The sequence below is a fragment of the Arachis ipaensis genome, chromosome B6 (genome assembly GCF_059453495.1).
Source record: "Arachis ipaensis isolate K30076 ecotype BB chromosome B6, ASM5945349v1, whole genome shotgun sequence".
Lineage (NCBI taxonomy): Eukaryota > Viridiplantae > Streptophyta > Magnoliopsida > Fabales > Fabaceae > Arachis > Arachis ipaensis.
The window spans coordinates 140,642,813-140,660,241 of NC_142441.1; the positions used below are offsets into that span (position 1 = coordinate 140,642,813).

At 30.8% G+C, this 17,429-nt stretch overlaps 2 protein-coding genes across 2 annotated transcripts; both read right to left on the reverse strand.

Annotated features, from left to right (window-relative positions):
• Positions 1 to 1,245: 1,245 nt before the first annotated feature.
• Positions 1,246 to 2,668, reverse strand: LOC107647595 (uncharacterized). Its single transcript, XM_016351663.1, has 3 exons — positions 2,159 to 2,668; positions 1,714 to 1,968; positions 1,246 to 1,602 (listed from the first exon to the last, which is right to left on the reverse strand). The coding sequence occupies exons 1-3, from the start codon at positions 2,666 to 2,668 to the stop codon at positions 1,246 to 1,248; spliced, it is 1,122 nt and encodes a 373-aa protein (XP_016207149.1).
• Positions 2,669 to 15,251: 12,583 nt separating this feature from the next.
• Positions 15,252 to 16,894, reverse strand: LOC107605292 (hydroquinone glucosyltransferase). The gene has a single exon (XM_016307129.3). It carries the CDS (start codon positions 16,744 to 16,746, stop codon positions 15,349 to 15,351), a length of 1,398 nt encoding a protein of 465 aa, XP_016162615.1. The 5' UTR covers positions 16,747 to 16,894; the 3' UTR covers positions 15,252 to 15,348.
• Positions 16,895 to 17,429: the final 535 nt, after the last annotated feature.

Sequence of the window (17,429 nt, forward strand, 5' to 3'; positions counted from 1 at the left end):
CCGCTTAAACTTGTCAAATCTTGTTGGTCAAGAGAATGATGAGGGTAATCAGGATATGGATGATGACAATGAAGAACAGGAGCCACATTCACCACAGATATCACCTCTAAATCCGCTTCTACAAGAACAACCTCAGTCCTCAAGCCAGTATGTACCTCAGGCACAGTTCACCCCATCATTTCCAATACATCAACAATATTGGAGTATGTCACAGTTTGAACTAGGAGAAGGAGATTTTTTTAGCCAGTTGCTTGGGTTCATGGCTGGAGATGCAGGACAATCACAATATGGCCATCAGACTGAGTTCATGGCAGGTAGGTATTCGTTGGATGCGAGGCATCCAACCCATACCTCATCGGTGGCTTCTGGAGGGTTCGTATCTGTTGACTCTAGTAGGAGTGCCGGTGGACGCGGAGTTCTTAATAGTCAAAATTCTAACCGTGTTTCCATGGGACTCATTGAAGAAAATGCTAACACACTCGAGCAAGGGACCGATGCGTATCTAGTAGATGACCCGGATGACGAGGACGATCATGAGGAGGATGAAATAGAGGAGTTCGATGAGGACGAAGAATCCCGTAATAATGGTATTATGTTGTGTATTTTGCTTTACATGTTCGATTAGTTATTTATTTTGTGTTCATAAATGGTATCTCTGTTTGGTTTTTCCTAAATGATATGTGGTATCTATGTTGGTTTGATTACTTAATGTGCTATATTTAATTGTTTTTATTAAATTGTATACAAGTCAGGCACGCACTCCGGATGACAAAGTCAAAGGTTACAATCTGAGGATTGATCCGCCACGTCGTAGCGCTAATCGCTACACTCCATCTGTCTTTAAAAAGGTCGCAAAGAAATGCAAGAACTTTGTGAAGGATGTAAAGTGGCCAATGAGAAAGTAGTTATGGTGTAATGAACTTATTTACGTATTAATGATGTGGACTATCTTTAGAGTACTTTGTATGTGTTGGACATTATATATTAATGAACTTAATATATTGCTACAGATATCATATCATATCAAATTAACTCATTTGGACAATTGATGTCATATTATATATTGCTACGGATATCTTATAATACTAGATTGTCATAATTTATAATATCAGGTCATGTTAACTTAATATGAGAATTCATGTCATATTATACAATGTTACATATATCATACGTTGTTAACTCAAATGGACAACTCATGCCATACTATATAATGCTACATATATAATATCATCTTAGATTGTGAATCTATTGAGCATCTCTGTCGGCATTTGCACCAGCTGACTGACGGCATCTACTACGACTGTGTCCCTCAGCCCCACATAGCCTACATCGTCTAGGACGACGTAACATTCGCGTGTCTATCTCATTCAAGAACCGCGTCATCCTGGGACGACCTTTCGTGATGCGTCTCAGGTACGGATTTGGTACAAACCGAGGTCCGTTGTAAGCAGGCCATGTAGTAGGATTACCTAGTGGCCTAAACCTGGCGCGGTACACCCGCCGAACTTGGTCCATCTTATACACATCATGCACATACACATGCCAATCCAGTCGCTGGTTGGCACAACATGCGAACACATGTCTACAGGGGATCCGGTCCACCTGGAACTCACCACAGTCACATCAAAGGCCACGTAAGTCGACTACAAACTCCAGTCCACTTGGCATCTCACGCACCTCAAAGACCTCATTTTGCCGGTTAAAGCAACTAACCTGAATGTTTCCTGATGCAAGTTGGTTTGTATGCAACTTCGAGGGCACGATATCAGAAAACATATGGCCAGAATTAATCCGGGCTTCCGCCTCCGCTCTTTTTCGGGTGAACAACTCATTAAGCATGTAGAATGTTGCCTTCACAAGAGCAGTAATGAGGAGATTGCGTGCACCCTTCAATACTGAATTGATGCATTCTACTAGATTCGTCGTCATGTGACCCCATCGGTAGCCACCATCATATGCCAATGCGTACTGTTCGTGAGGAATTTGGTTTAACTAGTTTGTATACGCCTCGCCCCGTTCCCATAAATGCTGGTAACGCACTTTGTACTCCCGCACCGTCCTCAAATATCTTGGATGATAACAACATAAGAAAAGAAAAAAAAATAGAGGTCAAAACAAATGTTGAACATAACTCTGTTAATAACTTACTTAAATTAACTAAAAGGTTACCAATGTTGACGACCAATTTTTGCAGGTACGGTGCCTTGAACTTTCTCAAAAAATTCGACTCTATATGCCTGATGTAAAACATATGAAAAGCTCTAGGAGGTGACCAAGCTCCGTTACTGCGTTCCACAGCGGTATTGATGGATTCGTGTCGGTCGGATATCAGTCCCACACCATTCCGAGTGACAACATGTTGACGCAGTTTACTAAGGAAAAAGTGCCATCCATCAGAAGTCTCTCCCTCCACAATAGCAAACGCAATTGGGACGATATTGTTGTTGTCATCCTGTGAAACTGCCACTAGTAGACAACCCTTATACTTTCCGTACAAGTGAGTCCCATCCACCTGGACAACTGGCTTACAATGTCTGAATGCCCTGATGCATGAGTAATAACTCCAAAATACTCGATATAGTACCCGAATATCACCCACCAAGTCATCGCCTTGATATGCAGGCATAGTCTCAAACTGGACAACAGCTGATGACTCCTTATGACACATGGCCTCAAACCATATAGGCAACGTTTCGTACGATGCTTCCCAACCTCCAAATATTTTTTCTACTGCCTTTTGCTTAGCCAACCATGCTTTTCAATAACTAACAGTGTAGTTGAACTTCGATTGCACTTATGCTATTACCGATTTTACCTTTAAGGAGGGGTCAGCCTCAACCAACGGCTTTATTGCTTCTGTAATTGTGAAAGAATCCAACTTCGAATGATCTTGTGAAATGGTGGCTCTGGTACAGGTGTGACTACCATTATACCTCCTTATAACCCAACAGTACTTCCTGCTGATCATGCTAACCCTGATAAGCCAATCACACCCTGACCCATACTGTGTACACTTGGCATAAAATGTCAACGGCTCAGACTCACACACCCGGTAGTCTACGCTGCGTCGTATGGTATACTCTTTTATCGCCTTAATAACAGCTTCCCTGGAATGAATTCCATACCAACGGCAAATTCACCATCTGCGACAACAGGAATTTCTGCCAGGATAACCACCATAAAAAAAATTAATACACATATTTTTAAAAATCGATAACAAAGGTAAATCTATATTTACTTCATCAACTATGATATAACTCTAAACCTTACATCATGTTATTATGCCACTCTAAACAAAATAAGAACATCAGCATCAGATGTAAAAATCGAACCGAACCGACCGGTTCGATCGTCAAACCTACTAAACTGGACCCTATTCTGTCGGTCCGATAAATGAACCGTATCATACTGTATCGGTTAATATTATTTTCTAATAATTACTTGTAGTATATAACAGTATAAAAGATATAAACTAATTAATAAATTAATAATAATTAAAAATAACGATTATTTTAATATAAAAAGAAAAAAAAACTTTCATGATAGCGTAAAAATAATAAAATATTTATTGTTCATGTTCCTTAATGGTTTAAAACAACTTGATATTTTTAAAATGTTAGTAAACATATGCATTTTGAATTTTATTTTTAAACTTCTCACTATTTTTTATTTTTTATTTACATAGGATCGGGTCAACCAGCTCAACCACTAACCCAGCGGTTGAACCAGTGTCCCAGACACAAGAACCGTTCTATCACCGGTTCGTTTCTGACAACTATTTACATCAACGCATGATTAAATAATGGTTAATAAATACTAATTTATTCATAACTAAATCAATAACTAACTAAAAAAATACTAATACGATGAATTACGTACCTGCACTCATATATTCCGGAAACTCCGAAACATGCATGACATCCAAGTCCAAAACTCGCATGAATGATGGCTCCTCAAACGGCACTTCGTTTGCCAGTGCATATGCCACGTCTGTCACATCTGGAGCCATAGTTCCGTCACCTTGATCTTCATCTCCGTCTGGACCAACAACTTCGTAGTTGCTTTCGAACTCTTATTCACTGTCACTATTATAATCTTCCCGTACAATATTCCGGTTGGCCTCAGATTGTTCGAACTCAACATACAACTCGATGAACAAGATCTGGGCACGGTTTTCAATATACATTGAAAACATCTCTTGCATGCTCACTTCGTCCGTCACATATTTGGTTTGAAATTGGACAAATCCACCAAACATCGGTATGGGATATCTGTATAGAATACATGATACTTTTCTTGCCCTCTCAGAGTCAATCTTTTCACAGATCACACCTTTGAGCTCTTCAAATGAGATGGTAAAAGGAATAAAAACATCTAACGAATTTTCACAAACAAATTTTACACCTTCGGATGTTTGTAACAAAATTTGACCAAAATAATACACTTTTAGTAACACTCTATCACTCATTTCTCTCAATCACTAAAAAAGGAGCACAAAAATGGCTACTGGATTTTCTTTTTCAAAACAAGCAATGAAAAAACCCAGAAAGAAGAAACAAACGAAGAAGCTGTTGAAGAAGGGAAGGAGGCACAACTACATCGCTACCACCAGTTACACACTTTTATATAGACCTCTACCATCAACTCGGATCCTTCGACTAGGTTAAGCTGATTCAAAAAAATTTATTAAAAAATGAAATCAGACCATGCGATTTTATGTTCGAGTTCATATAATAAATTATCAAGCTCAAGCAACACGGAGGGTCCGACTTCAAACTTTCGAAATTCAAATATCTCAACAAAGAAGTCGGACCATGCGATTTGCTCTTCCATTTCATATTAAAAAAACCCAGCTCATGCAACACGGACGGTCCGATTTCAATCTTCCGAAATTCCTATTTCTCACCCAACAAATCGGACCATGCGATTTGTTTTGCAAATTTCTAAAACCAAAGAACTCGCATGGTCCGAGTTCTGTTACCTCACACTGCCAAAAAGCTGTCCCACATATTTGTCTTGTACCCCATGACTCCATATCGAAGAAGATCACACATAAGCCTTCCATTTCAATAAAATTGAGCCACATTTAACATTCTTGTCCAATTTATATTCCAATACTTTTATTTTCCATTTCAAAAGTCCTTTGATCTAATAGAAGGCATTTTACTGCTTTATTTAAATTCAATGCAAACCATTTAAAAGTCAATTTATTTTCAAAGTCTTTATTTACTGTTTTTAGATTTTCTTAAGTTTTTGTTCGTTCAAAAGACCTTTGACGCACTTTGAGAAAATTGGTACTCGCAAAGAGGAATATGTTTCGCTTTCAGACTATTAGATATCGAATCACTCTCGATTTACTAAAAATTAACAAAACAAAAAAAAAGAAAAAGGAAAAGATATAAAAAAGTTGAATAAGATAAAAGAAAAAAATAAAAAAAGAAAAAAAAACTGAAAAAAGAAGTAAAAGACGTAAATGAAAAATTGAAAGAAAAAATGGAAAGAATATTTGGTTTTCTTCTATAAATTTCTTTGCGTCAGGGTGACATTAGAGTATTTAGAGTATTTTGTGAAATGATTTTAATCCTTTATTCTGATTCTATAGCACTTATTTATACAAAATTCTAATAATTAAAAATTACAATTATATCTAATAATTTTTAAAAATTACTTGTAAAAGACTTGTTTTACGCACTTATAATTCCATTATGAGAGAGTACATAACTAATTGAATAGTAACCATTTTTAAGTTGGCTCAAATATGTATTTGGAAGAGATAAGTACGATTTTGGTCCCTTAAGTTTAGTGCCAGAATCAAATTCGTCCCTCTTGTTATTTTGCCATTAAAGTCGTCCTTAATGTTTTTTTTCGTATTAAAATCGTCCTTTTCAATAAAATTTTTTGTTTTATTCCTAAACTACCCCTATCCTATTTTAATAATAAAAATTATAAAATAATAAAAAAAAGAAAACGCGTAAAAACGTGTTGGGGGTGGGGAAAGAAAAGGGTATACGAAGGGGGGAGGGGAGGGGAAGGGAAGGGGGGGAGGGGGACGGCGCCAGGGAGCCTCCGTCGTCGCCGCCGTGACCTCATCGTCGCCGCCGCCTCCTCCAGAACTCTGATGATGATGACGATGAAGGGAGAAGAGAAGCCGCCGTCCCGCCGCCGCAGTCTCGCCGTCCCGTCGCTGCAGCCGCTGCCTTTCTTCGAACCAGATCTCTTCTTTGTGCTTTGAATTTCTGTTTCTCTGTGTTTGTCTGTTTTTGTTTCTCTGTTTCTCTGTTTCTCTGGCTTTGTGTTTCTCTGTTTCTGTTTAGGGGTGGGGGGAAGGGGAGACGGGGAGGGAGAGGGGACGCGGGGTGGGGGAAGGGAAGACGCGCGGGGTGGGGGTGGGGGGAAGGGGAAGGGGAAGGGGAGGCGGGGAGGGGGAAGGGGGATGGCGGAGGCGTTGGTGATGGTGTTGGGGAGGGGGAGGGGACGTCGGGGTGGGGGGAAGGGGAAGGGAAGGGGGAAGGGGAGGGGGAAGGGGGATGGCGGAGGCGTTGGTGGTGGTGTTGGGGAGGGGGAGGGGAAGGGGAGGCGGGGAGGGGGAGGAGACGTCGGGGTGGGGGGAAGGGGAAGGGGAAGGGGAAGGGGAGGCGGGGAGGGGGAGGGGGATGAGGGTATTTTTGTCCAAAAAAAATAAAAAGGACGATTTTATTACGAAAAAAAACATTAAGGACGACTTTAATGGCAAAATAACAAGAGGGACGAATTCGATTCTGGCACTAAACTTAAGGGACCAAAATCGTATTTACCCCTATTTGGAACTTTAAATATGTAACTACTCTTAAAATTGATTCTAATTTGTATTTAAAAGTTGATTCGATAATACAATATTTTTAGTACTTAGTAGTAATGATTGAAGTCTAAATTTATAAAAGCTTAATAATATTTGGTCAAAAATATTATTTTTGATATAAGAAAAATCATGTATTTAATCATTGTTGTCACCGTTAGAGTCCTTCGAATTAGACTATGCATATTCACATGTTCGAGCAAGCTTGTTGGCCATTCTTTAGAAGCAGCAGCCTAGAGACATTCCCTTCATGTTTTTGTTTGACCACAATTATGTATTAGCATCTTCCCTAGTTGATAGTGATGACCATTACTCTACATGATGCATGTGTCTTATTAGTTTGGACATCGAACTATTGGGAATCTTGTGAATGGTTGCCTAAGCAATTGGGAGGATTATTTGAGATGGAATGTGACTGATATCAGTCAGCAATGGTTAAGTGTCATTCTAACTCAACATCATGATTGTTGAGTTAGTACAAGTACTTGTGTGAAACAACAATTACTTCTATCAAAATTACAAAACAAATATTGTTTTTTATTTTACGATGAATAAGGGTGAATAATAGAGTATTTTTTGCAATGAAAAGTATCGTTGACTTGCATATGATATCTATTTTATTATATAAAAATTGAAATTTTTTACTTAATGATAAAGTTGACGTACATATTTTTGAGAGTGTTTTTGAATTTATTTTTTTAACTCATTAAATACAAATTATTACGATAAACTAATTATATCAACTAATTGATTTAATTAGATATTTAAATACCACATAATTTATTATAATTTATATCAATTTGATTTGGTAATATTTTTTAATTTATTTTTTTAATGTTCTATTACTATTTTTAATTTATTAAACTAAATTTATTGTGTGTACTAATTAATTAATTAATTAGTCATTACATAATAAATCTTTGAATAAAATAAGCAACTGAGATATTTTTAACTAATAATTAAATCAAATTAAATCAAATCAAATCATATATATTGAGCCAAATTCAAATAATGTGAATTAAGGATTAAATTAAAATAAGATGATTTCTTACCTATTCAAATTGAATGCAATAAATACAAACTAATTTTGTTAGATAATTATAGTCAGCTGGTCTACTATATATAGATGGCCACACAAAATTATAAGAATCATGATTTTTATCGCAAATGCTATTTCAACTCTTCTTTTCTTCTTCTTTTTTCCTTTATGTATATTTTTTTATGTATAAATGTACCCAAAAAAAAGTACAGATGATTGATTGTATGATTGATTGTTTATTTGATGAATATATCTCAGTTTAGGCATTCTACCACAATGGTTAGAAGTTGACCTGTATAATTCAAGGTGACCATTGACCAGTATATTTTTTTATAGTATTAGATAGAAGAATATTTAATAAAATGAATATACTCATCATTGTAACAATTTTCTTTCAATTATTAGATTTTTATGTCAGTCGTGTAAATTCTTTGAAGGCACAAGATAATAAAATAGGTTGACTTTAATATCATTAGAAGCTAAATTTAATGGTTCAAGTAAGCACCACTAATTATATTAATAAAGTAATTTTGTAATACTAATGTAATTTACATATTAATTTTTTCGAGTAAATTTATTTCAAAATGTAAAAATTAGACTTAATACGCTAAAATTTTAAAGGTAACAGAATTTCACAACAAAATTAACATTCATTAAGGAAATGAATTTATATATGGCTCTTTTCTAATTATAAATAATAACAAGACTCATAAAAAAATATTAATATCATCATTTTTATTAATTAAATCATAATATTAGGTAGTTGACAGTTTCATAAGTGGAATTTATTAAGTAATTATATTAAAACTAGCAACGAACAAGCAATAAGGATTCATAAAAAAATATACTATATATTACCAATTTTTATAATTAAAATATGTCACATCATATTCTCATCTCTTCTATTTATTATCTATTCTATTATATAAAAATTAGGTTTCTGCACTTAATGATAGAGTTGACGTGACATGCTTTTGAGAGTGTTTAGCTATTTATTTCTTTTAACTTATTAAATACAATTTATTACAATAAATTAACTATGTCAACTAATTAATTTTATTAGATATTTAAATATCACACAATTTATTATAATTTATATCAATTTAATTTAGTAATATTTTTTAATTTATTTCTTTTAATGTTATGTTAGTATTTTTTTAATTTATTAAACCAAATTAATTATACTAATTATCTATATTAATTAATTATATTAATTTATTAATTATTAAAATAATAAATCTATGAATAAAATAGGCTCTCCAGATATTTTTTACTAATAATTAAATCAAATCAAATAATATATATATATATATATATATATATATATATATATATATATATATAGCTAAATTCAAATTATATGAATTAAGGACTAAACTAAAATAAGATAATTTTTTACCTATTCAAATTGAATGCAATAAATACAAATTAATTTTGTTAGATAACTATGGTCTTCTGGTCTTCTATATATGGATAGCCACACAAAATTATAAGAATCATCATTTTTATTGCTTTTGCTATTTTAACTCTTCTTTTCTTTTTTTTTTTTTATGTATAAATGTGTACTTAATTAAAATGAGAAGCTATGAATGAGTATTTCATTAATTGTTTGTTTGACAAATATTATAGTTTGAAAATGTTTCAATTTAAACATTTTACCGATGCCGATGAAAGTTGAACCTGTAGTAATTCAGGGTGACTATGATATTTTTTATAGTATTACGTAGAAAAATATTTCTTATAATAAATATATCCATTTTGTAATTAATTTTCTTTATCAATCTGTTATCTTTTACCTAACAAACAATATCTATGTTGAATATATTATTTTCATCAGAAGCCATACATAATTGATTGATAATTCTATATATAAAAATACTCCTGTGGTAATTAAATACCATATTGTTATCTCATTAAATTTAATTATTCTATGATTATGCCAATGTGTAGTACTATCAGATGAAAATTGATTAGATTACATTTATTTCCGACGAGGTGGGTAACTTTTTAGACCTAATCACGGTCGGAGTTAAAAAAGGTTTGAAAAGTGTTAATAATACAAATACTTTTTATTTTTCATATCCAATAATAAATATATAAATTAAAACTAATATTGTTTCATACAAAATTATAAAAGGTATATTATACTTAAAATATCTATAATCTGTATCAACTGTCATTGTTTATCAATTATGTTATAACAAATCTGGTTATTAAAAAAGATTAAAATTAACGTAAATATACGCAATATTATTCCATGCCTTTTATTTTTATTTTATCATCATAAAAAATTATACATATTATAAGAGAACATCGTCTTTTTACCAAGGGTTCTTCCATTCAATAGTTTCTATAAAGAATAGATGGATGCTTTTATTATTTTCAGTTCTTTGGTAAATATAGACGACGCATAATAATATTGTGTTTGGCAAGAATATATGAGATTTTAAAAGGTTGAAGCATAGGTTTAGTCCTTAACATATTCATAGATAAAGTGCAGAGTAGATAAAAAGATAGCTAATAAAAGAATAAATGATTAAAACTTCTTCAATGTTAATAGTCGTAGTGTATGATAGGTGTTCTATACTCTTTTGGATTTGATTGTTTCTTTATTATTATATGTTGTTCTGTTTAATTTATCTTAAAAAGACTTATGATAATCATCTTATCGTAGTAGTGTAAAAATTATAGGTGTTATATTTATTTTATATGCTCTTAAATCTCATATCTTTGATGAATCTTTGTGACTGAACAATTATTAAAATAAATTAGTTTAATATCTATTATATATTTTATTTAAATTATAATAGTGAGTAAATATTTTTTTTTAAAGTAAATAATGTAATGTTTTCATAAAAACAACATTTGAATAATTGTGAAATTAAATTATACTATAGATGATGATAAATATCTTAGCATTAGATCTACTATAAAATAAACTTCTAGGAATATTATGTTGTATTATATAATTTAGTTATATTTTTTCTATTTTCAATCTATATTATTTGGATTGACATATTTTTAAAAATAGTTATTCAATTTTTTTAAATTATTAAATCAAATCCATTACAACTAATTAATTAGGTTGATTAAATATATAGATATCTTATAATTTAATATAACTTAATTTATATAGATACATAATCTTTACAGTTTTACTATTTATTGTAATGAATTTTAGAAATAATTTTTTAAGTTATAATTTATTTTTTTATTTACATATTCAAATTTTAAGAATAATTTTTTTATTTTTTATTTATAAATAGATTATTCTCTACTTTAATATATAAATTTTTTATGAATTTTTTATTGCGTAATTCACTTTAACAAAAATAAATTAATTTATGAAATTTAAATTTAAATATATTATCTATAAAATTATATAAAAATTAAATTATATAAAATTCAATAGTTTCTTTCAAAACATACTTAAATATATTATCTATTATATATAATCATTAGGATAAACAAACAAATATAAATTGAATATATAATTTAATTTTAATTTAAACTAAAAGCTAAATAAATTGTCAAAAAAATTGCAACTAATTTTGTTTTTAATTTTTTTATAATTTTATTTAAAAATAAAAATTTCTCTATAATCACTAACATCACTGATAAAAAAATTTTAAGTCTCTATGAAATAAAAAATATATAAGATAAATAACATATATATAATTTTTGTATTCTTAATCATAGGCTATGGACAAACTAAAATAAAAAAATCTTATGGATCAACATGCAATTTTTTTACATTTTTATTTTTTTTTCTAAAATTTTTTAGACTTATCAATATTTAAATTGTCTAGACATCACTTCTCAAAATATTATGATTTCACAAGTTATAATATATGATATTAATTATTGTTTTATATATATATATATATATATATGAAAAATGTGATTTATTTACGTATTATTTGAATTAGAAGAATTTGTAGGAAAATTAAATAAGATGTTGGAGAAGAAAATGAATGAAAGAAAATGTCAATTTTTATTGTCTGGATCAACAAAGAAATTGAATGAAAAACAAAGAAGGTGTATGTGGAGCTCATGTAAATTTTTTCTCTTCAAAGTTCGAATAAATCTGAAGGAGAAGTGCAAACATGGGTAAAAGTACAGAGTTACCCTTTGAATTATAATTTATATATAATATATAAAAATATTAATGTAATTTTACTCTATTATAATTTTCTCTCTTCTTATTTTTTCTTTCAACCAAGTAAAAGAAATTTTTTTCTACTTTCTTTTCATTCATTTTTTCTTCATCTAAACAACACAAAAAAATATATTTTTCTTTCCATTTTTCTTTCCTCTCATTTTCTTTCTTTCCATTTTTTTCCTCTTATTTTCCATCTTATATTTAGACAATAGCTTAGTGTTTATCCATTTATTTTCTATTAATATTGTTATAATAAGGATACATGTGACTTTATAAAAAAGGATATATTATAGATTTTGATTATCTGAGAATTTACTAAGTGGCTGAAATAGCTTCACGTCACGAGCCAACGAATGCTAGCAATAGAGATGATCACAAAAACAGTCGAAACATGTTTTTGCAGGAATTACTCGTGATTTAGGGTTAGATGGGGACCCATGAAATCCTCACCATCTACCACGCGAAAATAGATGGGGACTAGGGGTGGTAAACGGGATGAAATCCGTCAAGCTGGCCCACATAAACCCGTAAAAAAAAGCGGAGTGGGCTGAAAATTTGAGACCGCCAAATTTAAAAAGTTCGCCTACCCTGTACTACCTAATTTGTGGATTTTGGCGGTTTTGGTGGGGCGAGGCAGGGCAGACTTTCCTGCTGGGCCAAGCGTTTTTTTTGTCAGGGCCTTTTTTTTTTTACAAATTTTAAAGATGTTATTGATCTACACGAGGATAAAAATGATAATTGAAGATATTCTAAGTTATATTTTGAATTATGTTTTATGTTTGATTGATTATAAACTTGAAGATGTTTAATTATTATGTGTTTGGATAATATTTGTTTTGTTTTGGACAATGTTAATTTTATTATTTTATTTTAAAAAATTTGGTTTATAATTATATTTATTATATATTTATAATTATAAAGATTTTAATTTTGTGAATTTAGAAATTATAATTTTTTATATCTTTAGAAATTATAAATTTATTGAAATGGTTGTGAAATTATATATATATATTGTTTAATATTTAATAGTTTATATATATATATATATATATATATATATATATATATATATATATATATATATATATATATATATATATATAAGAGATTTGGCGGGCTTGATTCGCCAACCCGCTAGCCTACCGTTAGACGGGGTGGAGGAGGAATTGAGTACCGCCTCACTAGGTAAGGCGGGGCAGTTCAATCTTCCAGATGGCAGGCTTTTAGCGGAGCAGGGTAGGTTTTCTCATTTACCACCCCCTAATGGAAACACGGACATAAGTACCTGTCCCATGAAATCTATTAAATACATGAGAATATAAAATTTCTAATTTATCCTAATTTAAATATATAAATAGTATAAATTGATACTTTTTAATATAAAAGCAATACTAAAAGTTATTAATTAAGTTAATTACATAATTAAAAAATTATGAATAAGTTTTAAATAATAATAAAAAATTATATCATTATTTTCATATATTACAAAGTTTATGAAAAAATTTTGGATAATAAATTAATTCTCAATAGATTATACATTAGTCCTATAAAAAAAAATACATTAGATATTATTATTTACGTACTAATATAATATATATTATTGATTATTAAGTTTATAATTAATTTTTAACCCAATTTTTAGTAAATAAAATTTAAACTATTGAAATTATTAAATGTTAAATATTTTGTATCTAACCAATTTTATTATTGTTATTGAAATTAAAAAAAGATGAGTTGTTAATTAGATCTAAATTTAAATTTAAATTTGAGTAAGAAAATAAAAATATTTTAAATTTTATCTCACTAACTATAATTAATTTTAAGATAAGAAATTATTTTGTACATCATATATATTGTAGGATAATATAGTCATTTGTTATTTTTTAATGGTAAATATTGTTAAATAAAATGGTATAAAAAATTAGAAGAAAATGTATTTACCTGTTCAAAATATATTAATTTATTTTTTAATAGAATAAATTATATATTGAATAACAAAAGTTGGTATTGATTTCTTTTCACACTTATTAATACTTAGCAGTGGTGTTTCGGTACATCATCTTACCAAGACATATTAATTGATTTAATAACTTTTGTAATGACATAAGTTTATAAATTTAAAAATTTAAAAATCATTTCATAAAATGTGAAGTTTCAACAAGTAACAATATTGTTCATATTATTTTGACTTCAAAAATGAATATGATACCAACAAATAAAATTATCCCAAGTAAATTTCAACAAAGACAAAAGTATATAAATATTGTTATTAATTAGAAATTAATCTATTTTAAAGACAAATATAATTTTTTTTCTATGGATTTCCTAATTCAGTAAGTCGAGAACTAATCCACCACATATTGATATTCTATTTATTAAGGGTTTGCTATTAACTAATGTATTGTTATACACACAAGGCGAGATTTAAACTCTAAATATTTGTTTAAGCAGACAAATGAGATGACTATTCAACCAATTCAAATTAATTAAAACAAATACTAATTATTTTTAATATTTTTAAATTATAAAATATTTATAATAATAATTATTATATGTATTTTTTATTTAATTTTTTAATAAAATTTTTTTATATAATTTTATATATCATTTCGTACATGACACGAAAACATACACTAGTTTATAATAAATTTTACTTGTTTTGCATCTTATTGATATATTTAATGCAAAATGAAAAATTTTAAACTTGTTAAATAATGAACTTTAATTAGAAGGTGAACAAATATTGTCTGGCAGAATTAATCATGATTGATCCATTTTGATCTCTTAAAATCTATTCATGGTAATAAATTGATAATATCGGTGTTTTGAGACATTTTGATTATTTGGTAGTTGTGGTAAGAGTGATAAGATGTAGATAGAATTATTTGATGTGTGATTGTAATAGGCGAGGGAATATTTATAGTGTTAGAAGTTAGAACTGGTTTAAGAATCAGGTTAATAGGTCCTAATTTGGGCCAAAATCAGGAAAGGAGTCCTCTATTTTTTTGCAGATAAATCGATTTGCCATCATTGATTTTGCACTAAATCGAGTTGGGCTGAACTGAGTCTTTCTCTAAATTAGGGTTAGTTTCACTAATTCTCGGTCTATCTGAATTTGATCTAACTTGAAAAAAAAAATGTTAATTTAATTTTTTTAAAAATAATAATTAAAATTAATTTATATAAGAAAACTTTTCTAAAGATTGAAGAACCAATTTGATCATGGCTTAGAAACCGGATTTACATTAATTTTTAACTCGTTGTACATGTATCACAATTCACAGCTGTAAATAAAGTTTTCTTATACTAGATTCATTTCCAAGTTGCAACAACCTCTGCCAGAGTCTTCGTGGATGGTCCGTCTTCCTTTATTGCATTCTCAGCAGCAATACTCAAACTTTTCATCCTTTTGCGAATTTCAATACCTTCTTTACCATCCATCAACTCTCTAGCGACTCTTGCAATTTCTTCCCTTTCAACCAATCTACTGTCGTTTGCTTTTGGCCTCACCGCCACTTTCAAAGCATCACTTAGAATCACGGCGTTCATACTCTGCTCAGCAAACAATGGCCACGCTATCACCGGCACACCATTTGTAACGCTCTCAAGAACCGAATTCCAACCACAATGACACACAAAACCCCCCGTTGAACTGTGGCCAAGAATCTGTACCTGTGGAGCCCAAAGCGGAACCACCAATCCTTGTTTCTTACTGGTTCTCTCCAAGAATCCACGTGGCAAGAATCGCATAGGGTCGTCAGCTTCTCCTCCAAGGTAACTAGCAGAGGCTATATTGTTAGGGGGTCTCAAAACCCATAAGAATTTCTTTCCACTTTGCTCCAACCCAAACGCCAATTCATTCAACTGATCTTGGGAAAGCGTGCCGCCACTTCCAAAGGAAACATAAAGCACAGATTCTGGTTCTTGCTCGTCCAACCAATTCAAGCACTCGGATCCATTTTCTCGGCCGTTAAAACCGCTCTGCGTGATCGGTCCAACCGGGTAAACCACGGTTTTTCTTTTCTTTTGTCTTATCTCATCTCGCAACGCATTTATCGTGCTTGCTTCCATCTCATGAAAGCTATTAACAAAGACTCCATCAGGGAGATGAAACTTCTCGGCGCGTTCGAGAAATTTCCGGTAACCGGGGCTGGATCGGGACTGAAAGGGAAGATCCCTGCTATGCATCGGCACAAAACCGGGAATCTCTATAGATTCTTCCGGGTCTCTGTTCTCAGAAAAGAGAATCTCATCTAACTCTTGTGAATACAGATACCACGAAAGAATCAGAGCAGCTTGTGGAAGGTATATATAAGATAAGAGATTGAATTCGGTGGCGAACTGGAGAGCATCGTGTGCGAAAACGTCGACAACCAAGGCCACAACACGGGCTCTTGAGCATAGGGAACTCAATTCTTGTTTGATGTGAGGGAGAGAGTGGGTTACGCTAAGTTCAATTTGGACAGCAAGGCTTTGCTCAGCTTGCACGTGCTCTTTGCTTACTGGAGGAAGAAGAATTGGGTGAATGGTTGGTGGAAGGGTTTGAAGGTAAGACTGGGAGGAAGTTGAGAGTGATGAACCAACTGAGGGGATGAGGCACGTGACTTGGAAGCGTGGGTGGAGACTAAGGAGGCGTTTGGAGAATTCCAGAATTGGAACAAGGTGGGTGAAGCCAGCACTAGGAACCACTGCTATGTGAGGCTTTTCCATGGGTAATTGCAAATGATGTTAGATCAATTGTTTTAGGGTTTCTTATTGTTTATTCAAAAGATTTGATGCATATATAACTTATTGTTTTAGGGGTATTCGATTCCTTATTTTCCTTTTGAGCTTGATTGAGTCGTGTTCTATTTTTCTTTCTTCATTATTGTGCCGTTTTGTTTGTTTAATCTTTAATTATGAATTAGCTATCTACTTAATATACTAAAATTGAGTTTTTTTCCGACTAATGAAGGTGAAGTGTCGATCGCTCGTGACTCCATTTTCCTTCCAAAATGAATACACTTTTTTTTCTATTCTAAATTATTTTATACAAAATATCTTTATTATAATTATACTAATTTAGGAACATATCTTCATTATAATTATATTTATATCAAATTAATATTTAATGCATTATTAAACTACTTATCAATTGTCAATTAAAAATACTTTTAATCATTTTAATAATAATAATAATAATAATAATAATAATAATAATAATAATAATAATAATAATAGCACCGGTCGTGGTAATTATGATAAGAATATTTGATTCTAATAATAAAATAATGAAATCTTATGATATTAATAACACATTGATTTTAAATATTTTTAGTCATTTTAATTATATTAATTTTAAAAATATTGATATGATTCTAATTCTTATTCATTATTCAACAACAACAACAATA

Excerpts from the sequence above, each read along its gene's own strand:
- LOC107647595 (XM_016351663.1), bottom strand. The coding sequence starts at position 2,668 with ATGTGTCATAAGGAGTCATCAGCTGTTGTCCAGTTTGAGACTATGCCT. Across the intron at positions 1,969-2,158 it reads TCAACATTGGTAACCTTTTA|TACGCATTGGCATATGATGG; the intron begins GTTAATTTAAGT and ends CCTCACGAACAG. Across the intron at positions 1,603-1,713 it reads TTGCATCAGGAAACATTCAG|GTGGACCGGATCCCCTGTAG; the intron begins GTTAGTTGCTTT and ends GGTGAGTTCCAG.
- LOC107605292 (XM_016307129.3), bottom strand. The coding sequence starts at position 16,746 with ATGGAAAAGCCTCACATAGCAGTGGTTCCTAGTGCTGGCTTCACCCAC.